At 38.9% G+C, this 26,335-nt stretch overlaps 2 protein-coding genes across 4 annotated transcripts in view; one reads left to right on the top strand and one right to left on the bottom strand.

Annotated features, from left to right (window-relative positions):
• Positions 1-26,335, bottom strand: part of Gtf2e2 (general transcription factor IIE subunit 2) — a 45,366-nt gene that overhangs the window by 11,833 nt on the left and 7,198 nt on the right. For both annotated transcript variants that reach the window (XM_075986505.1, XM_075986506.1), the window contains exons 3-5: positions 9,996-10,087; positions 4,122-4,229; positions 761-943 (exon numbers count right to left, since the gene is read on the bottom strand). In XM_075986505.1, the coding sequence (XP_075842620.1) occupies positions 761-943; positions 4,122-4,229; positions 9,996-10,087 (383 nt within the window). The remainder of the gene's footprint in view (positions 1-760; positions 944-4,121; positions 4,230-9,995; positions 10,088-26,335) is intronic.
• Smim18 (small integral membrane protein 18) lies at positions 14,683-21,765 on the top strand. Of its 2 annotated transcripts, none has more exons than XM_075984533.1 (2): positions 14,683-14,788; positions 21,323-21,765. In XM_075984533.1, the coding sequence occupies exon 2, from the start codon at positions 21,357-21,359 to the stop codon at positions 21,642-21,644; it is 288 nt and encodes a 95-aa protein (XP_075840648.1). In that variant the 5' UTR covers positions 14,683-14,788; positions 21,323-21,356; the 3' UTR covers positions 21,645-21,765. The 2 variants fall into 2 exon arrangements, with proteins under 2 accessions (XP_075840648.1, XP_075840649.1); XM_075984534.1 differs by lacking the exon at positions 14,683-14,788 and adding an exon at positions 18,930-19,033.

Raw genomic sequence — 26,335 nt, 5'->3', positions numbered from 1 at the left:
CATTTAAAATATATACTGTATATATGATGCATATGCTACACACACGAGGGAGGGAGAGAACAAGGCTTCTCGTCTTTATCCTACAATGGATCACTAGAGTCTACGATGCCCCCCACGTTTCAGCAATCCTATCTATCAGGATACTTTCAGACTTCTTAAGACTTCTGTCAAAGAACACAAAGGGGTGTGTGTGTGTGACACAGCACTGACTGCCTAACATACAATGGCAACAAGCAGTTTTTGCAAAAGATTCTCAAAATTAATGGGAAAATGTAACAAATTTCATGACCGTAACTTTACTGCAAACTCCTTCATGTATATACATGTATATAACTCAATTTTGTTTTTTATATGTTTAAAACTTCAAAGAGGTACTGGAGATGACTCAGTGGGTAAGAGCCCTTGCTGCTCTTCCAAAGGATCCAAGTTCAGTTCCCTGCACCAACATCAGGCAGCTCACACTGCCTGTAGCAGCTTCAGCTCCACAGCATCCAACACCATCTTTTCTCCTTGAGCACCCACACATACGTGGGCAGATACACACAGACACATGCATAAAAACATAAGAAACAAGGCATGGTGGCACATTTTAGTCTCAGCGTTCAGGATATGGAGGCAGACAGATTTCTGTAAGTTCAGGACAACCAGGACTACACAGTGAGACCATGTCTCAAAAAAAAAAAAAAAAAAGAGAGAGAGAGAGACAACATTATTAATTCAAATTGTAGTAACAATATAGGAGTAAAAAGAGAAAGATTACCTTGACAGCTTTCTGGGAATTAGGAAGCCCTTCTTCTATGTCTTCTAATAGGATCCCTCCTAACCCTCGCTGGTCATGGTTATCCAGAAGCCTGAGGAGGGCCTTCTTATCTTTCAGGTTGTACTTTGGCTTGAAAGCGTATTTCCCATCTATTACTTCAATTTTGGGATTGTTGACTAAAGCCTGTAATAACACCATGGTCAGATTATATTTACTAAAGGAAACCTCATGCATATGTTCTTAAATTCTAACACTACCCTACACAGGGGCAAACTGAAGTATCTTCAGAACATAAACTAGCACCTAAAATAGACATCTAGGATCCCAGAACAAGTCATCAGCATAGTGCTTACTTCTTATTTAAAAAAAAAAAAAAACTGTGCTGTTGTGGGATATTTGTACACCGTGTGAAGACACACTGCTGTGATTGGTGTGAACAGAAAGCTAGCCGGCCAATAGCTAGGCAGAAGGATGGGTGGGATTCCTGGGAGAAAGAGGAGGAGGAATCTGCGAGTGCTAACGAGACACAGATGGGAGTTGGATGTACAGAATAGAAGGTAAAAAGCCACATGGTAAACGTAGATTAACAGGAGCAGGGAAATTTAATTTGTAAGAGCTAGTGGGCAAGCCTTAGCTAAGGTCAAGCTCATGAGTCGTTATTTGTGAGCTGGCGCCCCAAAGAAAAATCCCACTACACTGGACATTATTTGCATACTTTTTAAAAGAGAGAAACACACTTTATCACAACTGCTTTGAAGAACCTTTATTCTTTTAGAAGACAAACTGGTAAGAATCAGTAAGATGGCCTATTAATAGACACTTGGTTTGCCCATCCCTCCTCTATGATATACTGGCTCTATAATGGGAGAACCCTCCTCTCCTGTTATCATCTGGCTAGAGCGGCTGTGGAAAGAACTCAAGAGGACCAACTAAAGCACATGGGAACTTTCCTGGATCGTCAAGAGAACAAAGAATGAACTCAAGTTTTGTTGTGCAGCTAAGAGAAGGAAAGCATGTTAATAGGCCTGCAATCCCAGCTACCTGAGAAGCTGAGGCAGGAAGATTACACACTCGGACTACCTAGGTTACGGAGGTAGCTCGGGCCAGCATGTGCACTATATGAGAACTGTCTGGCTCAAAGCAAACAGAGGAAAACTACACAGGCAGCTCAGTGAGTGCTCGTCTCACGTCTCCCATGTTTACGTCTTTCTTTAGTGCCAAGGCACATGAGCGCTTTATCGCTAATGTAAAAGAGGTCAGAGTATGAAGAATTGAAATAGTCTTTGGGCTGGCAACAAGGTTCAGAGGTTAAAGGCACTGGCCACAAAAGCTTCATGACCCAAGTTTAATCCCTGGTAAAGGTGGGAAGTAGATAACAAACTCTACCCAACCTATACTAATAATAATGATAGATAGAATTTTTAAAAATTAAAAACTTTAATGTTGCTAAATATATAAAATATGAATATTACATACACCAACATATTTAAATGTGAATTATCATTATCTGTGTATCACTAAGATTTAATATAATTACTTGCAACATCTATGTTTAAACATTTTTAAGTTAAAAATCTTAGGTATAAACTGGCTGTGGTGACCTATACCTGAGGCAGAAGACTGCTGCCAATGTGAGCCCAGCCTGTACTACAGAGTAAGATTTAAACCAGAGTAGTCACACACCCTTGATTCCAGTACTCAGGAGACAGAGACAGTCTGGTCTACACAGTTGAGTTCCAAGATAGTTAGGGCTACACAGTGATACCCTGTCTCAATAAAACAAACAACAAAAACATCCAAAAAAAAAACAAGATAAAAACCCAACGATCTTATGCAGGTTCTGTTCTAGCAACTGCCAAGTAACTGATAGAAGACCATGACCTTCAATGATTCAGGCTCAAGTTCCAATCATTTTATAGTCCAAAAATCAAGAACTACACCCTGCTTGGTAAAATAAATTAACTAAATTAGGCCAGTCATGGTACCATCTACCTTTAATTCCAGTATTTGGAAGCAAAGGCAGGAGGACCACTGCGAATGTGACTCTTCCTCAAATCAATGAGATTACTACATCTAGTGATTTAGGAGGTATTCTGTGCGAGTTTGTTTATGTGTTTTTTATTTTAGCTGTAGCCTAGACCACGCTCTGACCTCACTGCGGAGTTAATGATGTCCTTCAACGTTTGGTCCTCCTGCCTTTACCTCTCAAGTGCTCAGAATACAGGCGTGTGCCACTACATCCCGGCTCACATCTGATCCTCAGATTCATCACGGGCCCTGAAAAGTAGTAGTCTTCAGCATCCATTTAAAGAAGCACACCCCCAAATAGATGAGATGCCATTCATTTGCAAACTGGCATGGTCGGTGACTGTTTCAGACTTTCTTTACATGGTACGTATTTAAGCATAACATTTGTGATCATTTTTCTAAGAAACTAGAGATAACTCACTTATCAAACTGTACAGTGATAATAATGCAATAAGATGTTTTATTGTCCCTAACATTATAGGCTTTTAAATTTTCTAAAGGATGTATACAATATATAATTTATGAGCATATAAAGTTTTGAGTTTAACAATTCAAAATACTATTTATAAAAACAAAACTGACTTCACAACTTTAATGTAGTCTTAAAAGACATTTTAAAGCCAGGTGGTGGTGATGCATGCCTTTAATCCCAGCACTTGGGAGGCAGAGGCAGGTAGATCTGAGTTCAAGGACTAGTCTACAAAGTGAATTCCAGTGTGTACTATTACACAGAGAGATCCTGCCTCAAAAAAAAAGACATTTTAAAACAAATATTATAAAAACTATCAAAATAGCTAAACAAATTATAGGAATGTGTATGTTTAAATTAAAGGCTCTACATCAAGTCTTTTAAGAAAAATTAAAATATTATCAGATCACAGTATTTATTTAAAAAAAAACAAAACAAAAAACTGAGCCAGGCATGATAACTCACGAAGCTAAAGCAGGAAAACTGTCCTGAGTTTGAAGTCAGCTTGGACTTCAAAAATTAGACCCTGACTCCTGCCCATCTTTCTCCCTGCTCTCTCTCACACACACATATCCCCCAGTCTCCCTCTCAAAAAAAAAAAAAAAAAAAAAAAAAAAAAAAAAAAAAAAAAAAAAACCAGAAAAAACAAAAACCCAATAAACATGTCTACGGTTGGAGATGACACAATGGTGGAGTATTCTATCAGTAGTGGAATGTCCTGACACATGCTGGCCCTGGGCCCCTTCTCCAGCACCACCCCCACCATGCAAAAAAAAAAAAAAAAAAGAAGAAGAAGAAGCAACTCTAGATAGCTGCAGAACATATCCCTTTTTGTAATTAACTATTTTTAAAGTCTGTTCTTACCTCAGTCATTAGCCATTGTTTCTGTTTTAGTCCAATATCTAAGTGTTGTGTCTCATCCAAAATCTCTTCTAAAGTTAAAGGATGTGTGTCTCCTCGCTGATGCCGGGTCTATTGAGGGAAGTTTTCAAGTGTTAAGTGCATGAAGTCAAAGTCACAAATAAATCTTTTCATAAACTATCTTTTCAGGAACGTAAGCACATATTATCTGCAGTAGTTAAGTATGTATACCAGGATCATGATCATGAAATCATACAAAACCAGAACAATAAAAATCAAATGATAAACTGAAACGGAAAACAAAAAATCACAAACTAACCATAAACCATGAGTGGGGACACACACCTGTAACACCAGCAAGTAGAAAGCTGAGGCAGGAGAATCACAAGTTCAAGACCATCCTAGGCTACATGACGAGTTCAAGTTCAGCCTGATCTACATAATGAATTCAAAACTAATAGAGGCTACACAAGATGAAATGTGTTCAGATGGGGGAGGACAACAGCAACAACAAATTCTTCTAGTCACTGCAAGAAAAAACTTGTAGGGAAACACAGATTAAGAGAAAAAGAAATTCAAATGTCCTTAAATATGAAAAGACACTCAACTGCCACCAGGATGCTTCTCACCTATCAGATCAGCAGAGTGCAAATGTCCTGTCACTGGTAAAGAAACACGGAAACAGGCCTTCTCACTGACAGGAAACACGGAAACAGGCCTTCTCACTGACAGAACATAAAGTGTTGTAACCCTTGAAGACAAAACGCACTTTAACGGCCTGACCAGCAATAAGAACTAGTTAAACTGCAGCACAAAACAAGCTATATACAGATGTTTTCTGTTCAGCAAGAAGTTCTCTATGCAGCCCTCTCACCGCTGGACCAGTCATACATATGCTCACGCTTCAAAAATGGTTGCCTCTAGTGTCCTCCACTGTGGCAAAAAAGGTCAGGGTGAACACAAACAATATCACCACCAACTCAGAGATATGCTGATACCTGAAAACTTGTCTATTCTGGGGTTTGATGTCAAAAAACACCTACACTTATTAAAGGAGCAGGTACAGGGACATGGGTAAGGAGAAGGGTACTGCAGATTCATGAATGCCAAAGGAGGTGGCCCAGTGGCAGATGTGGCTCCTGAACAGGCTTCTCAGAAGATACTGTGATTCTAAGATTAACGACCACATTCACGGCAGTGTGTACCTGGAGATGAAAAAGATGTGTTAAAAGGTGGCTTCTCATGGAACGTCCACGATCTAAAGGTGGACAGGGAACCACTAGGGAGGGATAAGACAGTAGGATTAGGAATGAGAATGACCTCTGTGTGTGAACCTCTCTATACTCTACATTTTATATTGAAAGATATATTTATTATTCAAAACAAAAATAACTACAAGACTCTACCTCAAGTAGGCAACAGAACTTCTTTGGTCCTCAATCCAGCCCTGTAAAACTCGAATTCTCAACTTTTCAAAACTAAGATGGGATGGGGAGGTGGGGGCATAAAATCCAACGTATCACAAACAGAAAGCATTTCCTGAGCATTTGCTCTTCATTCATTCATCCAAGTCTTTAGTACTGACTACTACAGGCTAAAGATGCAGAGATGAGACACAATGAAATGCAAACTATACCTACATTTTCACAAGCTCCCAATAGTGGGGCCAAGTTAGACATGTATCTATAAAATTTAGGTTAAAAAACATTTCTTAAAAGACAAATTCGGGGCTGGAACAATGGCTCAGAGGTTAGGAGGACTGTCTGTTCTTTAGAAGGTCCTGAGTTCAATTCCCAGCAACCACATTGTGGCTCACAACCATCTGTAATGAGATCTGGTGCCCTCTTCTGGCCTGAAGACATACATGCAGGCAGAACACAGTATACATAATAAATAACTCTTAAAAAAAAAAAAGAAAAAGACAAATTTAAGGGGCTAAAGAAAAGATTAAGAGGTTAAGAGCTCTTCCAGAGGTCCTGAGTTCAATTCCCAGCAAATACATGATGGCTCATACTCATCTATAATGAGATCTGATGCCCTCTTCTGGTGTGCAAGCAAACATGCAGACAGAATACTGCATAAATAAATAAATCTTGAATTAAAAAAAAAAAAGACAAATTTAAGCCAGGCTTGCTGGTATAAGCCTACCTTAGGTACTTGGTAGGCTAAAGTGGGAGAATCAGGTTCAAGGCTAGTCTGGACAACTTAATTGAGACCTTATAATAAAAGGTAGAAAGTGTGGAGATACAGCTCAGTGCAGAAGTGCTTTTTGCTCAATCCCCAGACCTGGACAGACACAGATACAGACAAGCAGGCTGACAGGCAGACACACAGACACGTCTTTTAGTCAGAAAAAAATCAAAGAGAAAGCTGCATATGGGTAGTCCTTGTACTGCTCAATAGTTTGGGAGAGAGAGATTCAGCAGCTGAAGAACAGCAGTGGCCTTTAGGGTACCCAGAATCTCATGAAGAGGGCATCCTTCAGGATACCAGGAATCTCATGGAGTAGGCATCCTTCAGGGTACCCAGAATGAAGAATGTATCCTTCAAAGCACCCAGAATCTCATGGAGAAGACGTCCTTCACAAGGCAATCTTCAGAAAAGCTCCAAGTACTTTTAAGACTTATTTAAACAATAAAAATTTGTTTCATATTTACTACCTTTTTGATTCTTCTAAAATGGGTCACGAAGTTCCTCTATTTTCATAAGCAGCTCCAATAATAGTGTAACCCTCGTCTCAGTTTTTATCTTAAATACCAGGTTATGACATAATAAACACATCTAGATCTCATATACTTGACAGTCTAACCCTATGCTTCATGCTCTTAGGTTATGATCTCAAAGTTCTCATATATGTCTTTATGGTATCTTTTTTTTTTTTGGTTTTTCGAGACAGGGTTTATATGGTATCTTTTATGTGTGCACGCATGTGTATGTGTGTGCACATGCATGTACTTAGCGGTTTTCATTTGCTGTAAAATCGCTATGTCTATGTCAGTTTTTTAAATCTCCTTGAACTTTTCCACAATTTCTGGTGAGCAACTAAAGATGTCCATTGCAAGTATTTCCGTTGTTGTCTTTGGTTTCTTTGTGTAGCCCTGGAATTAGCTCTTGTTGACCAGGCTGGCCTGGAACTCAGAAATCCTCCTGTCTCTGCCTCCCGAGTGCTGGGATTATAGGTGTGCACCACCACTGCTCAGCAATTACAAGTATTTTTGATGTTATGTTTACTTATTTTGCTTTTGAAGTTCCTTTTATCAAATCTTCCAAAATGGAAGGGAGAGGTCAGCTGACTACACTCATCTTCTATTAGATAAGCATACTTCCCCTTTCAAAACAGGCCTTCGGGAAAGGATGTTTAGAGGGAGAAGGACAAAGATATAACTGACATCCATTCACATCTTGCAATGTTTCTTGTTTCATTTCAAACATGTCCTACCTTTTGACATTAAGACAGTTGTCACCTACAAAAGACATACACCAGACAACAAAGGTAAAATAATTGTCACAATTAAGCTGGGATATAGCTCAGGGAGCAGAGTGCTTGCTTAGCACACACACAGCCTCAACCAGCATGCCACTACACCAATAATCCTAGCACTGGAGGTGGGGACAGGAGGGTCAAAAGTCATCCTCAAAACAGTGCATCTGAGGCCAGCCTAAAGTGTAGCTCAATAATAGGTGATTGTGTAGAACACCAAAGACCCGAGTTTGATCCCCAACATTGCCCTCCCATACCTGACACAGACACACAAGAATATGTTGGCCCCACCTAGAACATTCCAAATTGATATAATTTGTAAAAGTGATCAGTTTCCCTTTACACACTCTCTCCTCTTCCCATCCTAACACCTAAATCCCATTCAATATTATCCACGAGCACACTGTCCTCAGAAGAGTGTGATAAAAAAGATTTTTTCCCCCAAAAGTTTAAATCTAAGTAATTCTCTTCAGGATTCCCAAGTTCATTCCTTAACTATTAGCTTAGGGGGGAAAAAAAAACAGTTTAAAATGCGTACTTAAAAAGCTAAAGCAGTTATCAACTGGGAGCCATTTCCTTTAGGTAACAAATATTTTCCAAGACTAGCAAGTTTTTCTAACTATGCTACATAAAATCCACAAGTGGCATATACATTTATCCCAGATGCAGGCATATCCGAGTTCCAAGTCAGCCAGAGCTACATTATAAGGTCGTATCTTTAAGGAAAAAAAAGAAAAAAAAAAAGGGCAACAAAATGGCTTAGTAGGTAAAGGTACCTGATGTCAAACCCGATGACCTGAGTTTGATCCCCAGAACCCACAATGTAGAAGGAAAAAACCAACTTCTCAGAACTGTCCTCTGACCGCACAAGCACTGGCCTTGAAATTTCCAATATCCCAATCTTACAGCGCTAGGGACAGAACCCAGCATCTTACACATACATGCACACTATCACTGAGCTACACAGCTCTAGGTCCTGCCCTTTGAACTCATCTTCTAAAGGCTGAGAAAGTCATTAGTTAATGACCAGACACCAAGTCCGTTGACAAGTTAGGTATTTTCCATTGTTTTGTTTTCAACAAAACCATGTGCAAACAATGGCTGCCTGAAGGACGAAGTTCCAAGTATTTTTTTGACGCGTATCATGGAACTGTACTTATCACAAAATGTTCATTAGAACTAACGTAGCTTCATGAACATTTATTTCTCTGCACTTAAATCTACAAAATCTAAAAACAGCAGCAGAGTTGGTGCCAAATTCTACTTTATCCTACCAATAACTAACAAGAATCTTCAGATGCAGTAACTACCAAAAAAAAAGAGGATTCCATTCATTTCCTTGATGGGTGAATTACTGTTACATACAAAGCAAACTGAATCAACCTATCTCAATCAATCCTTTATCAGTAATTGCAAAGCAACTCAAATCAGAAGCCTTGTGATCACAAGAAAAATGTTAACTTTATTTGTACACTTGTTTATTAAGGATAATAAAATTAAGAGCTAAATATACTTTAAAACACTGTCAATTTCCTTCAACTAACTAACCGTTCTTTCTTGTTATCCCACCATCAGTAGTAGATGTTAGTAATTGTTTAACACACAGGGCAAGAGGTGAACAGAACAGTCAGAATCCTCTGGTGCTGAGAAATATAAATATGTTTGTACTCGAAATCAAATACAAACTACACAAATTCAGACACAGCCAGACACCAGCTTCTTATGCTTTTGAGTCAACGTTTCCGAAGATCCTCAGTGTTTCTCTTAACCTCCAAGCAGAGAAATTCGTCATCAACTGCTTGAACTGTGCAATTTTTATTTCTCATATGAATGAAGGAACTATCTTGAAAAGCTACCCCATCATTGGTTTTCCCAGGAAATGTATCTACTCTTTGGGAGGCCTCTTGTTGAGTCAAATGGTGAACGTAAGTTGTATACTTGACTATAATGTAAATTAAACATAATTGAGTGCCCACTGTAATGCCAGTTTAACAGAGGGCAAAAGGCTGGAAACATTAAATATTTAAGGGTTTCTTGAAGTATAATCAACATATAATAAGCTACACATACTAAAATGAGTAATTAGATAAATCTTGACATATTTATATAAATATCTAACTTCTGCAAACCCAGATCTCTTAACTCCCTTTTTTTGTCAAAAAAAAAAAAAAATCAAAGTGGACTTTTGTTTTTTTTGGTTTTTTTTTTTTTTTTTTTGGTTTTTCGAGACAGGGTTTCTCCGTAGCTTTTGATTCCTGTCCTGGAACTAGCTCTTATAGACCAGGCTGGTCTCAAACTCACAGAGATCCGCCTGCCTCTGCCTCCCGAGTGCTGGGATTAAAGGCGTGCGCCACCACCGCCCGGCCAAAGTGGACTTTTGGTATGTGAGTACTTACTTTCATGTAATTCACGATCTTAGCAAGAACACCAAACTTATATCCAGAGCTTCCAGATAGTGCTTTCAAGTTAAATGATCCATTGTTATGATCTGGAAATGAAGTTCAAAAGAATTATTGTAACAAGTTCATATAATGTGCTATTATGACTTAGGAATAAAAATGATTTTAACTTTGGTAAAATACTTCCCTTTGACTTTTTTCATCTAATGAAGTGTACCCTGTAATATTTTGGCAAAACTCACAAAATCCATGTTTATTTATTGAATTGTCAAGCCCACCACCCACCCACCCTTCTTCAGAAAGAGGGTCTCTCACTTTAGTACACTCAAACTCACCATCCTCCACCTTAGCCTCCAAAATGCTGGGATTAGAAGATTGACATATTTTAGGCTAAATATAATTTAAAAGCATTAAAATATAGTTTGGGGAAGGAGAGTGCTGGAGATCTAATTCAAGGCCTGTGAGGGTTAGGCAAGTATGTTGCCGCTTGTATTTTGTAAGAGATAGTCTTACTAAAAAACCACACTAACCTCCAACTCCGAGATCCACCTGCCTCAGCCTCCTCGGCTGGAATGAAAGGCCTGTGCCCCCATACCCAGCTCAAAACACAATTCTTTTATTTCTTTCTACTCCTACCTTCAACTTGATTAGAGTCCTCCAATAATTAGACAAGAGAACATTATAAACACAAGAAATGAGTAAAGGAAGGATGGATACCTATTGCCCCTATATAATGTCCTCTTTACCTCCCTTCTTCCTCTTTCAGAAGTCTTTATTGTTCCAAAACATCTACCATTTTACCGCCTCCCTCCAGATAAGGTTGTCAATGTATCTCAAATGCATTTGAGCCACAGACAAAAAAGATTACAAAATTCACTATAAATACAAGAAAAGCATCTCCGTAGCACACATTCTATTAGAAAGGCATCAGGTCAGATATCAACTTCCCACACAGCTGATACACAAATAGAGTGGCTAAATAAAAAAGAAGGGAAAGCCATCTCTGGCATCAGCTTGGTAATAACCATTTAAACAGAAGACTGTATTAGCACAACCACAAGTCAAACAAAACAACTGTCAGAGATCCAAAACAACAATTTCAGATGCAACATAATACTCCTTTGAAATTGGATAGTGAAAAGTCTTTATTGAATGTTTTCTTTCCTATGATATTAAAATGCAATGTCCTGAGGATCATGGGAGAAGGTAGAAAGGGAGGGAAAAAAAAAGGGAGGGGAGCGAAGAAAAATACATAGTTCAATAAAAAAAAAAAATCAATAAATAAAATGCAATGTTCTTTGGAACTTTCCCTTAGAAATAGTTTATAATTTTGAAAAGTAACCCAATTGGCACATTAAAGTCTACTATGCTTCCAAAACTAAATATCAAAAATGACATACTGATAGTCTTACATAAATGATTTCAAAGGGCAGGGATGGTGGCATAATCTATAATCTTAAGACTTGGTAGGCTGAGAATCACAAAAGACGAGGCACATGGGAGGGGTCAGAGGGAGGAAATGGTAGAAGGGAAATGCCATAATTATTTTATACTTAATGTTTATATTAATATGTATATTTTATATTTTATTATATTATTTTGTATTTCATTAAAATTAAAAACTCTGGTGTTTTTCCAGAGGCCATGTTCAATTCTCAATACCTACATCTGGCGGTTCACAATTACCTGTAACTCTAGCTCCAGGGAATCTAATACCCTCTTCTCAACTCCAAGGGCACCCAAGCACACAGACACACACAAAATAATATACAATACTTATTTTTTTAACTTTAAGGTCATGCTCTGCTACACAGCAAGTTTAGGATGAGCCTGAGTTACAGAAGACCCTGTCTCAACAATAATAGCACATTTGTTTCAATTATGAAATACTAACCTTATGGTTATTTTTCCCCAAGACGTTCAAAACACTTTTTAATAATAGTCACTAACCTTTATTGAACTGAGCATCACACTACATGATCTCCTCATTTAGTCCTTATAAAAAATCCTGTTTAAGATTTTACTAAATTCAGGAAAATGGATTGAGCTAGAAAACATTATCTTGAGGTAACCCAGACACAGAAAGACAATTATCACAGGTACTCACTCATAGGTTTTTAAACATAAAGCAAAGAAAGCCAGCCTACAAACCACAATCCCAGAGAACTTAGACAACAATGCAGACACTAAGAGAGATTTACATAGATCTAATCTACATTGGAAGTAGAAAGTAGAAAAAGACAAGATCTTCTGAGTAAATTGGGAGCATGGGGACTTTGGGGGAGGGTTGAAGGGGGGAGGGGAGGGGCAGGGAGGGGAGCAGAGAAAAATGTAGAGCTCAATAAATATCAATAAAAGATTTCATTAAAGTTTATTAAGATTCTATTGTTCTCTTTGATTTAGTGTGTGGAGGGAGAGGTTGCATGTGTACATGTAGGCCAGTTTGAGGTCTTCAATTGTTTCTCCATTTTTTTAAAAATTTTATCTTACACATATGGGTGTTTTGCCTATATGTAGGTCTGTGTACCCCACGAATACCCTGGTACCCACAGAAGCCAAAACAGGGTGTCAGATGCCCTGGAACTGGGGTTACAGACAGTTGTGAGTGACCATGTGGCTCCTGGAAATCAAACCGAGGTTCTTTGGAAGAGCAGCTAGTATTCTTAACAGCTGAGCCATCCCTCCTGCTCCTCCATCGTATTTTTCAGTCTCCCTGAACGTGAAACTCACCAAGTGGTCATAAACCCAGTAATCTTTCTGTACCAGCCTGTCCAGCAATGGGGTTCCAGGTGTAAACTCCTGTGCCAGGCTCTCTGACGTGGGTGCTGGGAATCTCAAGTCAGGGTCTCCTGCTTGCACAATCAGTGCCTCACAACTAAGCCATCTCCCCAGCTCTAACTGTCCTCTTTTAAACATAAAAATTTGAGGGTTTTAACAAGGCTAAGATTTTTTTTTTTTTTTGGATTTTTGAGACAGGGTTTCTCCGTAGCTTTTTGGTTCCTATCCTGGAACTAGCTCTTGTAGACCAGGCTGGCCTCAAACATACAGAGATCTGCCTGCCTCTGCCTCCAGAGTGCTGAGATTAAAGGCGTGCGCCACCACCACCTGGCTAACAAGGCAAAGATTTAAATCAAGCTGTAAACCCTGTAATAATGCCCTGTACAAGAAGCTCTATCCACTATACTTTAATTACCACACATTATTATTCCATCTAACATGGGCCATTTTGTCAGAACATAGACACCCATAAATACACACGAACCTAGGACCTCATGAATGCTAGGCAATGGTCTACCACTGAACTTAACTGTAGCCTACTAACTCCCTAAGTTACTTAGACTGGTCTTAAACCTGTGGTGTTACCTCCCAGACTCCTGAGTAGCTGGGATGATAGGGCTGTACCATCAAACTCAGAATTTTAATCAGTATTAAGTTTATCCTATAATACTGTGCATGTATGTATCTATGTAAAACTGTAGAGAAATCACAGTGTATTAAGAACAAACTTCAAACAATCAACTATGAACCACATAGTCTGCTTACCACAATGTCCCTAGTACTAAGTCAAAGCCAACTGAAGCCAACATTCAAGTATCTATTGAATAATAAGGGTATTTCCATGTACTCCTTTACAGTGCCAGAGACTAATGGAATGATTTATCTAAATATTTTTTTAGTCTATGTAGCAAGGATTTACCCAGTCTCCCACTGTTTTTGTTTGTTTGATTTTTGCTGATTTATTGTTGTTGTTTGTTTAAGAGAGTCTCATTATGTAGTCTAGAACTCACTATGCAGACTGGGCCAGCCTCTGCTTCTAAAGTGCTGGGATTAAAAGTGTGCACCACCATGCCCAGCTCTCCCTCTTTTAAAAGCTATTCCTTGGGCTGGAGAATGGCTCAGAGGATAAGAGCACTGGCTGTTCTTCCAAAGGACCTGAGTTCAATTCCCAGCAACCATCCACATGGCAGCTCACAACTATCTGTAACTCCAAATCTAGGGGATTCTACAACCTCGAAGTCAAAACACCAGTACACATAAAAAAAAAATTTAATTTTTAAAAATTAAAAGAAGGATCACTCCTTGAATTAAAAATAAATCTTGATTCTGCTTTAATTAGGCCAAACTCCTATCACCATAACTAAAAGAACAATGAACAGACAGTTGCACTAGACCCAACTAAAACATAAAAGTTGTATCTTAAAATTTAGAAAAAAAGCCTGCCCACCTAAACTAACTCTACTATAACTTAAAGAACTAAAACATTATTTCTGTTCCCTCAAGATTTCTCCCAAATACAAGCACTATGTGTCCATAATCCCAGAAGTTAAGACTTGAGAATATACTGAGAAAAAAATGTTAATTTTAAACTTATTTATGAGATTTTACATACATTTCCTTGTTAACATTTTACAAACATGCTTAACCTGGGCTGCGTTTCCTAGGTAACTGCCTCTGGAGACCATATTCTTGCTCTGGCACTGAACTACTAACAGAGGGATGTGAAATTTTATAGAAAAAAAAAAAACCAATCTGTTTCTATGTGAAAAATCAGCATAAAGACAAAAGAAATTTTAAAAAGGAGGTGGCAGCTGATACCCCAGACAGCTCTATCCAGTTTATGAATGACCTGTTCCTCGGGGTGGCAGGTCTTTATGCAAATGAGCACGGAGGAAACTGTCAGCTGCTTTACGTGTCCAACCAATAGAAGCACAGCTCCATCTTGGCTGTGCACTAGACTGCACTACAAACAGACGATACCATCGCTTCCACAGCATCCTTCCAGACGAGAGGTAGGCTTATTTGATCCTTTCTATTCAGTAGTCCATATCCTTATGAAGCAGCAGGAAAATATTTTACCATGAAAATAGTCAAACAGAAAGCATTATGCCTTCAGAAAATGTAAAAGCAATGTATTAACCCATTATTTGGTAGGATTTTATTATGAAAATGACGGCTGCCCTATGCCATTTGATAAGCATCCTTACCATCTGTATCTTAATGGAAAATTTATTACATTTTCTACTAATCTGATCTATCCAGACCTTAAGTAAGACAAAAGCATTTGATGTTAACCTGGGCCTTTGCTAATTTTATTTTCTAAAAGCAAATTCATTTCAGAAGTCCGGTCTGTCTTAACAAAGGATGTTTCTCAAAAGAAAAAAATAGCAAATCTTCGGCTAAAGCTTTCTGATTATATGTACAAATTATATCAGTTGGTAAAAAGCAGTTATAAAGAAGCATATATTTTAACAAATGAGAAGATAATTCTAATTTTTTGTATTTGACTTTGAGTACTAATGCAGAGAATGCCAAGAAAAAACCAGTTATAATTTTTATATAAAAACACTTTAACATGTATCATTATGTGTTGTATTACACTATAAGCAGAGATAAATTATAGAACATCAGATTTCCCCAACATCTTAAAATATTTCCCTACAGTAAAATCTATCCTATCATAAAATACAAACCATGTTATTACACAAAAATCTTTTAAATATCCTTTCATTATAAGCCACACAAAAATTTTTAATTAGTTATTCTTAAGCTGGTATTGAGATACATACAAATTCAATCTTTTTGTTAAACTATATCTTAAAATTAAATGTGTCCTAAGACGAGCTGGTTAAGGAAGAACAGTAATTTTAGGTAGTAAAATTATTCTCCTGGCTCAGAGTAATCGACCAAATTTCTGTAAATAATATCTGAAGATGAAAACCTTTAGTAGATGCTAGCTCTCCATGATACACTGTACTCAACTACCTAAATATCCAACTTTCACCTTTTTACCTTGTTAAGTATATTTACTACTAAGGCTTAGTTTTTTTCTTCTGCTTTTCATAATTTCTATTCCTTTGTTTCTTCATCAGCATTCAGGTTACACATTGTCTTTGGAAAACTCAAAAGGCTGCTGTAACAAGATACTAGATGATCTCAGGTTCAGCACAGCAGGGTTAATTACCTAGAAGCCTTTCTTGCTTACTCTACAAAAGATGGGAGCCAAATAATATAAAAACAACGTCAAATAACCGTTAACTTACACCCTAAAATTTCAAATTGTTTTAACACTCATAGCAGCCTACATCTTTGTAGAGTAGATCTATAATTAGCATAAGTGGAGGTCTATTACTGTTCACCAAACCATCCCTCAAGTGCACCCTACCTCAGAGCCTCAGAGCACGAATCAATGAGCTGCTCTCCAGCTAACAGCTCTTATGATCAACAGATCGTATTTCACAGTGATGTACTTAAGGGAACCAGAGAATAGAATTCAGTTTACAAGTTTTTACCATAAATAGAGCTAAATCATAATTTTAATCTGGTGATCCAGGGTCCACAAACCAAAAGACTATCCCCATAAATACGCCACTGGGACCTTTTGTAAAAACCAAATAGGGAAAGGGAACCTAGCAAAAACAAAAATAAAACCTACCTAAAAATTATGTGATTTTAAGGTTTCCCATTCTTGTAATAAAATTATAAAGGGAAGATCTACCAAGTACAAAACTCTTACTGTTTCTATTTTTAATCATTTTCTGTTTTCTAACATGTTTACAGCATTTCCTTGATACAAATTTAATTTTAATTGGGAAAATTTCATATAGAATAGGAAATCTTGATGGTATACTTTTTGGGGGTACTTAATTACACCAAATCCACTACCAATAAATTTAGTCTTTACCTGAAATTGAACAAACAAAAATTACTAGAGCTCTTCTATACTCAGAATACACATCAAACTGAAGGTGGGAAGTGACATCTATCACACAGGTTTACTTGTTCCAGACATGTATAGACGCTAACTAAAGCATGAATGTTTTTACTTCAGTTTCATCTCTGTCGAAAGTGGCAAAAATGTCGTAACATACAACATAAGCCTGGAACATACTATCTTAGTCTCTGCTCTGTTGCTGGGGAGAGAGACATTTCATGGCAACTCTGGTGCACTGGAGCAGGAGCTGAGAGCTACATCCTGATCCTGGGCCTCGCATGGGTTTTTGAAACTCCCAGTGACACATTTCCTCAAATAAGGCCATACCTCCTAAGCTTTTCAAATAGTGCCACTCCCTAGGGACTGAACATTCAAATATATGAGCCTATGCGGACCATTCTTATTCAAACCACCACTCATAGATACTCCTTTCCAAACTGCTTAGACACATGCCTTTGGTAAACACACTGCTATTCCATGGTCACTGCAGGCACAATCACTATGAATTCTCACAAGTAAATAAGGTACACTGCCAGGGTGGGATATAGAGCAGTGGCAGAGTGCTCCCTCTCCTGGCACAAACAACTCCTCCGGTTTTAGTTTCCTCAAGTCTGGGTCTTCTTTCCATCACTATTACCTCTGCTCTTCAAAAAGAATCTGAAGTCTGGTGGTGGTGGTGCATACCTTTAATTCCAACATTGCTGAGTTACACAGAGAAACCTTGTCTCGAAAAACCAAGAATGTGAAAACTCATTCATGTTAACATAAAAGCAACATGTTTACCAAGTCCTCACACTGAAACCAGAGAAAATGCTCCTTTGTCCAGGTAAATATTTTAATTTGAACATGATTTCAAATTGCATTTTGTTCAAAAGACAACCTCAGTAAAATTTAAGCATCTGGCTCGATAAGTTTCTAAGTAATGGTAGGGATGAAAAAGGACCTGGCTTTGTAGTTTACTGATCCTAAGTTTTCTACCTCCTACCTCAGCCCCATGAATGCTGGGATCCCAGGCATCTCCTTGCATAAATATTCACATTAAACTAGTGTCATAAATCGTAAAGATGCAGCAAAAGGTGAGTATTTTAAAGTTACATGGGAGCATGCTCATACTTCACGCACTTTTATTAAAGAAGACGGGGCAAAAGAACCTAGCCATGACACATATCCCACAGCTACCCACACCCCTAAATTTTGTCTCTAACCACATTTCCGAGTACTTGTACATTTGTGTTCACGGTGTTTAGACTAAGAATCATCGACAACACGAAAGTTGGATCAGTCTATCATATCAGGGCAGCCACATCACAGCATAAAAGGTATCACTTAACACCGGCTCATATGGCAATGGTACCATAAAGTACAAGGCAGTTTTTTTTCCATAAGAATGCGCTCTGCAGGGTGCACATCAGATGAGGGCCTAGAACTGGCAGGAGAAATGGACATACACTCTTATCCCTATCCCAGAAGCTATCTCCAACTGATTGCCACTTGCAAATGAAAAATTAGTTTTCTCCAAAGGAGTCTCACTGGGGAAAACAAACCACTGTTTAAGGCAGGCATGTCAAGTCACAGCAGTTTTTGAACCTTGCAAGTCCTAGCATATACATTATAGCTCCCAATTTTGTTCTATGGGATCCCTGTGTGTGCACATGGGTGTGTCTCTGCATCTATGCTTGTTGTGCTTTCCTTTGGCTCTTTTTAGTTTGGTTTTTGTATTATTCCTATTTGTTTTTATCTTATTTTATTATTATTTTATTGTCATTCCAGAGATGCCTAATTGTTTTCTAAGGAGAAACAGGAAGGGTGTGAATCAAGATGGGAGGAGAGGTAGGGAAGAACTAGGGAGAATATGGGAAAGAGAAACCATAACCAGAATATATTATATGAAAAAAATCTATTTTCAATAAAAAAAGAATGTAATCTAAAGAGAACATTCCAAGGATAAGGTAATTTTTTTTTTTTTTTTTTTTTTTTTGGTTTTTCGAGACAGGGTTTCTCTGTGGCTTTGGAGCCTGTCCTGGAACTAGCTCTGTAGACCAGGCTGGTCTCGAACTCACAGAGATCCGCCTGCCTCTGCCTCCCGAGTGCTGGGATTAAAGGCGTGCGCCACCACCGCCCGGCAGGATAAGGTAATTTTGATTTTTATTTTGTGTGCATTGGAGTTTTGTCTGCATCTATGTCTGTGTGAGGGTGTCAAATCACTTGGATCTGATTACAGCAGTCGTGAGCTGCCATCTGAGTGCTGGGAACTCAACCCAGGTCCCTCTGGAAGAGCAGTCAGTGCTCTTAACAACTGAACCATCTCTCCAGCTCTGTTAAGGTAATTTTGAAATCCTAGGTCTAGTGACATAGCTTACATGAAATGTAGTATGAAATACACATCACCTACCAACAATATAACTTCATATGGCCCTCAGCTAATAGAAGTAACTCAATTACACACCACCCATTAGGTCTGCTGTCTCTCATTGAAGAGTGGTCAAGCACCATGACACAGAAGCTTTAAGTCCAAACAAAACATATGTAAAGCCTTTACTTCTGGCTTTAGATAATACATCTAACCTTCAAAATATAGGAAGTAAGCAAGTGGACAGAGATGGGATTTTATAAAACAAACTTGATTTACAACAGAAACTAAAACCTCAGAAAACATAACTTTGGTAAAAGTTATAATATTCTGTTTAAGTAGGAAGACAAATTTAACCAATGACTTCACAGTTTGAGTGTGGAAATAACGCCATGCTTGTATTCAGAAATACGGTCTTCATCTTTTTAGAAATCAGCACTGAGATATTTCTAGATTACATCACGTCTAGGAGTTGACTGCACACGTGACAGAAGCAAGTGGGTAAGGCACAAAAGGCAGCAACTGATAATGACGATGGAACGATGAGCACACGAGTCTATTACATGTTCTTTGCTTTTCTGAGATAAAGTCTCACGGTACAGCTGACACCCATCTGGAACTCCCAATGGAGCCTTGGCAGGCCTCAAACTCATATCCTCCTACACCTGTGTCCCAAGTACCAGGATCACAGGCATATACCATAATGCCAAGGTTATTATTTAGCCTTCATGTGCAATGTTGAAGTTTTCTTTACACATAAAAGACATCTCTACAATTTAGATAACCACACAGTGCACTGGGTGATATTTGTTGTGAATACACACGAAACCCTGTTTATAAGAATATAATAAAGGAAAAGCATAAAAATATCAGCAAATTAAAGAAATAGAACCATGTGTTTATTTCTTCTTCTTTTTCCTCTTTTAAACTGGACAGGTATTTAATGATCCTTTAAAATATTTTTTAAAAATCAAAATAATGGGGGCTGGGTGTGGTAGCACTAATCTCAGCACTTGGGAATCAGATAGGCAGACCTCTGAGTTTGAGGACAGCCTGATCTATGGAGTGACTTCCAGACCAGCCAAGGCTACATAGTCAGACCCTATCTCAAAAAAGAAAAGAAAAATTACAATATTTCTATACTAACCAATTTCCAATCCTCACATTCTCATATAAGGTATAACAAGTATTAGGTCAACAGAATTACAAAAATACTAAAATTAGCAAGGATAGTAATGCACTTTATTATAGTCCCAGCTCTAAGGAGGCAAAGAAATCATACAATAATCAATCTCAACTACATAACAAATTTAAGACCACCATGAACTATAAAAGTTAAAAAACAAAACAAAAACAAAAATAGGGGTCAAGGAAGGAGCCCAGCAGTATAAAAACAAATTTAAATCACTAGCTTACTTGAAGAAATTAATAATTCACACTTCTTAAAGAGTTAAATTTATCTGTTTTTTAAAAATTGATTACATTTTCATGGGTGCACTTCACAAGCCATGGAGGTCCAGATCTATTCACCACGCAGATCCTGGAGATCACACTCAGGTCACTAGGCTTAAGCAGCAAGCATCTTTACCTCCTCAGCCATCTCCCCAGCACTAAATGTATCCACTTTAAACATGGGTCACTTATCTTACTTGAAGAAATTAACTATATATAGACTATTCTGTACAGAACTAATTAACATTAGTAATAACCAACAGTAACATCACCTCACAGGCTACTTAAGTCTAAAACTTTATTTTATCCCCATACTGAAAACTGTCAGTATGGGCTTTTCTTTTTGTTATTTTGTATTCAGCTACAATTTCTAGATTCAGATCCAAGTTGACAGAGTGACAACAGGAGACAGAAACACCCTAAACCAAACGGCAAGAAGCACCTGAAGGGTAATGACAGCCTTCCCACAGGTGCTTGCTCACTGACCACTGTTTCAGTCAAGCTCCAAGCTGGCAGTTGCTTACCCTTCATCAGCAGTGAATTCCATATGTAAATTTTTTTCTGTGTGTGTGTGTGTGTGTGTGTGTGTGTGTGTGTGTGTGTGTTAAGTATTATCTAATAAGAGAAATACACAAAAGCTAGGGTATAATTTACTAGTTAGCATAAACACAAAAAAAATTAACCGTAATTCAGTCATTAATTTTGTTAGATCGTAACTAAAGTCCAAGTTACTATAAAGTTACTAACTTTAGTGCTGAGATCTGAGCGCAAGAATCTGTATTTGGCTAATGCACTTTCTCCCTTTGGCAGACTCCAAACACCCATAAAGAAGGAGGCCTCGAGGATGGCTTCTAGCCACTGGAACGAGACCACCACCTCCGTTTCTCAGTACCTCGGCTTTCAAGTCCAAACCATCTACCCTTTCCACGACAGCTGGAACACTGCCTGCTTTGTCATCCTGCTCGTGTTCATCTCCACCGTGGTGGCCTTAGTCGTGCTGGCTTTCCTCTATGAGGCACTCGACTGCTGCTGCTGCGCGAAGAACAAAACCGTGAAGGACTTGAAGAGCGAGCCGAACCCTCTCAGGAGTATGATGAACAACATCAGAAAACGTGACAGTGAGGTGGTCTAGCCCTTCTCAGAAGAGGAACAAAAGCTTTAAGAAGAGCCTTCTGCCTCGTCTGAGGAAAATGAAAATTTCCTGAAGCCAATCGTTTCAATAAAATTGTTTCTGACTTTGAATGTCCACAAGATTTCTAGTAGAAAACAAGTGTGCACTTTTGTGTGTGTGTCCTTCATTAAATACAGTTTATAACAGGAATTTACCAGTCTACTTAATACAGCATCTCGAAACTAGATGAACTAATCCCAGCTTGCACTACTGGGAACACTGTGCAGCAGTGTTCCCATTTCCAGGCAAACTAAAAACTAAGAGCTAGCTGCTAAAATAAGTAACTTGTTGTGCCTGGTCACATAGGTTTAAAAAAGTGCTTCAGTAGCAAAATCCTACTTAAAATGTGCCTCTAAGTCAAGAGTAAAACATTCCTGGGTCAACAATGGTGGTGCACACCTTTAATCCCAGGACAGCCTGGTCCACAGTGAGTTCTGGAACAGCCTGAGTTGTTACACCGAGAAACCCTGTCTGGGGTGGGGGTTGGGAGGACATTTCCACTCCAGAGCCCCTTTGTTATGGCAGAAGGGATGAGAGAGTCTTGATATGCAGTCCACCCTGCCTTAGCCTTCAAAATGATGGGATTACAGGCATGTGCCACCATGGCACAGAGCCCCTACTTTTTAGAAGTCTAGTACTTTAAACTGACTAAATAAAGTAAATATATGTCCTTAGTTATTTACGTTTGGTTTTTTTGAGTTAGGGTTTCTCTATGTACACCAGGCTGTCCTCAACCTCAGATCCACCTGCCTCTGCCTCCCGAGTGCTGGGATTCAAGAGGTCCACCGCCACCACCCAGCTGATTATTTTTACTTCTGCTATTCATGCTATCAAGACCTAAAGATACTCAATGCAGAAAGGTGTAAAGCTTTTGTTAGGGCTGACAGAGTACTAATGTGTACTGGGGATGAGGTTTTTTATTTTGTTCACTTTGAAATACAGCCCAAGCTGACCTCCATCCCCCAATACTGAGACTCAGGTTTACACTACCCACCCCCACCCTGCTCAACACCTACAGAACTGAGGCAGTGTGGGGTAAAGCGCTAGACATAAGACAATGAATTCAGGTCCCCTGAACCCACAGAAAGCCAGCAGCTCAAGGCTGCACTGCAGCACGCGTATAGCAAAGACAGAACGCCCTCCTGAAGTTCACGGGCTGGCTAGGTGGGCTATAGACACCGTTTCTAGAAGGAAGGCAATGAAATACACCTGCAGTTGACTTCTGGCCTCTATACACATTCCATGGCACAAGTGTGCGCACACACTCTTAAAAAAAGTGTGATAGTTTTATGCCAGGTGTGGTGCACACGCCTGTAATCCCAGCAGAGGCAGAAAGACTGCCACAAGACCAAGGCCAGCAGGACCTGGCTAAGAAAAGAAAAAGAAAAGAAGGAAGGAAGGAAAGAAGTTTCCTTTTATGTTCATTTTTTATTTTATGCGTATGGATGTTCAGCCTGTGTTTATGCACACTACCTATGTGCCTGCTGCCCATACAGGCCAGAAGAGGGCATAAGATGCTGTGGGACTAGAGTTAACTAAACTGTCATATGCATCCAGAGAATTAAGCCTGGCTCCTCTGCAAGAACAGCAAGTGCTCTTAACAGATGATCCATCTCTCCAGACCATTTTATTTCTTGATATACCAATGGCTATGTAGATAATATATTTTACAATTTTAATACTGCTTTGCTATTACATATGAGGAAATCTTAAAAATCATTAAACTACCTTTAGGCTATAAACAACAGCTACAAATTTACTTCAGGTAATTATCTCAGAATAAATCATCCTTATCCGTGCATAAAAATGTAATAATGAAATCCATTATTCTAATGGACTAAATTAAAAATATAAGCTATTTTTAAAAACTACATTAGGGGCTGGAAAGATAGCTTAGTGGTTAAGAACATTTGTTGCTCCTCTAGAGGATCTAGGTTCAATTCCTCACACCCAAAGGGAAGCTCACATCTGTGACTACAGCTCAATCAAATGGCCTTTTCCAATCTCCTCAGGCACCAGCCATGATTGTGGTGCGTGGACACACATGAAGGCAGAGCACCTATACACAAAAATAATCATTAAAAAGAGATTTAAGTAGATCTTAAAAAGCAAATGAAACCGGGCGATGGTGGCGCACGCCTTTAATCCCAGCACTCGGGAGGCAGAGGCAGGCGGATCTCTGTGAGTTCGAGACCAGCCTGGTCTACAAGTGCTAGTTCTAGGACAGGCTCCAAAGCCACAGAGAAACCCTGTCTCGAAAAACCAAAAAAAAAAAAAAAAAAAAAAAGCAAATGAAAAGGAGCTGGAGAGATGGCTAGGTCAAGAGCACTTGCTGCTCTCTCAGAGTTCCCAGCATCTCCACGGTAGCTCACAACCATCTGTAACACTAGCTCCAGGAGAAACATCACCCTCTCTGTCCTCTGCAGACACTGCATGCATCTGATACACATACGTACATACAGGCAAGACACTCATATACACAGAAAAATGTTTGTTTTTCTTTTTTTACAGAAAAATGTTAAAAAAAAAAAAAGGTAAAAAAACAGACTCACTCTGAAAAAGCAAGCAAGCAGCTGGGGCTGAGAACCCTGCATACCCTAGGTTCAAACCCTATACTGCAATAAGGTAAAAATAAAAAACAAAGAAGCTCAGTGGACAGAGATTATTTCCAATATTAACAAAAAATGAAAATACCTTTTACTAAATATACCAAGTCATTTTACTAGATTACAAGGCCACTTAATACTATTACCAAAACAAAATAGTGTTTTATACTTGAAGTGAAAAAAAAAAATCAATTCTGGACTTTAACATTTATTTTGTGCATATGTGTTGGTGGAAGTGTGCATGCGCGTGCAGAGGCCACAGGAGGACAGCAGATGTCGTCCTCTACTGCTCTCCACCTTTTTTTTTTAAATGATCTCACTGAACCTGGAGCTTGCTGATTGGCAAGAGTGGCTGGCCAGCAAGCCCTAGGGATCATCCTGTCTGTCTCCGCAGCACTGGCTGCACCCCACTTTATATATGGGTGCTGGGAATCCAATCTTGGGTCTTCGTGACTACACAGAAAGCACTTTACCAACTGAGCCACCCCAGTTCTAATTAGTTAACATAACAGATGCTATTTTAAGTTTATACACAAAGACTGAAGACAAATGCAGAATAACCGGCATGTTTAGAGGATCGTGGCTGAGCAGCAGTTTCCTGGAAGTTAAACATTCCATCCCGCAAGGAAGCTCAAGATAGGAAGCAAACAAACACAGCTTCACGAAGTCTCTGAAACTGACCAGATTCACTAGGCCTCTCCCTTCCCAAGAATATACAAACACATATATGTAGGCAAAACACTCATACACATAAAAATAAATGTTAAAAAGTAAAATCTCAGATTCACTACGCCTCTCCCTCCCCAAGAATATATAAACACACCCATATATGCAGGCTGCTAAGTCACACTCAGACAAACCTCTGGGAACAGAGACCAGCTGAGCCGTCTGGAAAGGACAATCCTCAGCCAGTGGAGGTGCCTACTAGGTGTCCAGCTTTGGTGATGCAGCTGTCTGAGTCCTTTCTGCTCCTGTAAATAACCCTAATAAAACTCCTTAGTTCACCAAGCAGGACTTTGATAGTATACGATAGTATACATTCTTTGTTCTGACAATCAGTTCCTTATTTAAGTAAGTAGACGTGGGGGTGGGGGTGTCCTCCCTAGGAAGTCTGTTACACAATCGTGGAGAGTGCTAAGGTCTGCAGGGGCTGTTTCTTCTTTTTTTTATTTTATCTCCACTACTGATGGGATGACTTTCTGTACATAACTATGTAAAGAGAAGGGAGCAGAAATCTATTAATTTCAAAAAACACTAATTTGCAGCATAAAATCACTTCCACAAAGCATTACCTTTTTTTTTTTTTTTTGGTTTTTCGAGACAGGGTTTCTCTGTAGCTTTGGAGCCTGTCCTGGAACTCCCTTTGTAGCCCAGGCTGGTCTCGAACTCACAGAGATCTGCCTGCCTCTGCCTCCCAAGTGCTGGGATTAAAGGTGTGTGCCACCACCACCGGGCAAAGCATTACCTTTTTCACATTTTCCTAACTAACATAAATACAAAGCTGGACATGGTGGCTCACGTCTTCGCTCTCAGTCAGGAGACAGAGGCAGAAAGACTGTCATGTATCAAAAACCAGGCTTGGCTACACAGTAAGTTCCAGGCCAGCTTTGTACTACAGTAACATCATTTCTCAAAATAATGATAATACTAATAATAACCTAAGTATAAAAAATACTATGTAGCCAGGAACTGATGTGGGATTCCCCTCTGTATGCTGTGAATACCATTGGTTAATAAAGGACTGTCTTGGGCTAAGATTAAAGTTTTAAACTGACTATTCTGAATAAGATGATGAATCTTTGTCTTGCTCTGTCCGTCCTGGGTCATGGGTATCCATTCTGTATATACTTCCCATGTTAGGTATGAAGTAACTGCCTAGGTTGTCAGATCCACTACCAAGATATTGCAGTTTTTATATTCAAGTAACCCCTATATAGGGCCCAACACCACACAGGGGTTAAAGCATTCATCATAAGACTAAAATACTTTGATAGTTTTCTTAAAAGCTAAACATAAATTCACATTATCCAGAAATTCCATTCATGA

This window comes from Microtus pennsylvanicus, chromosome 9 (genome assembly GCF_037038515.1).
Source record: "Microtus pennsylvanicus isolate mMicPen1 chromosome 9, mMicPen1.hap1, whole genome shotgun sequence".
Lineage (NCBI taxonomy): Eukaryota > Metazoa > Chordata > Mammalia > Rodentia > Cricetidae > Microtus > Microtus pennsylvanicus.
The sequence above is the reverse complement of the archived record's forward strand: the minus strand, read 5'-3'. Positions and strand labels throughout refer to the sequence as shown.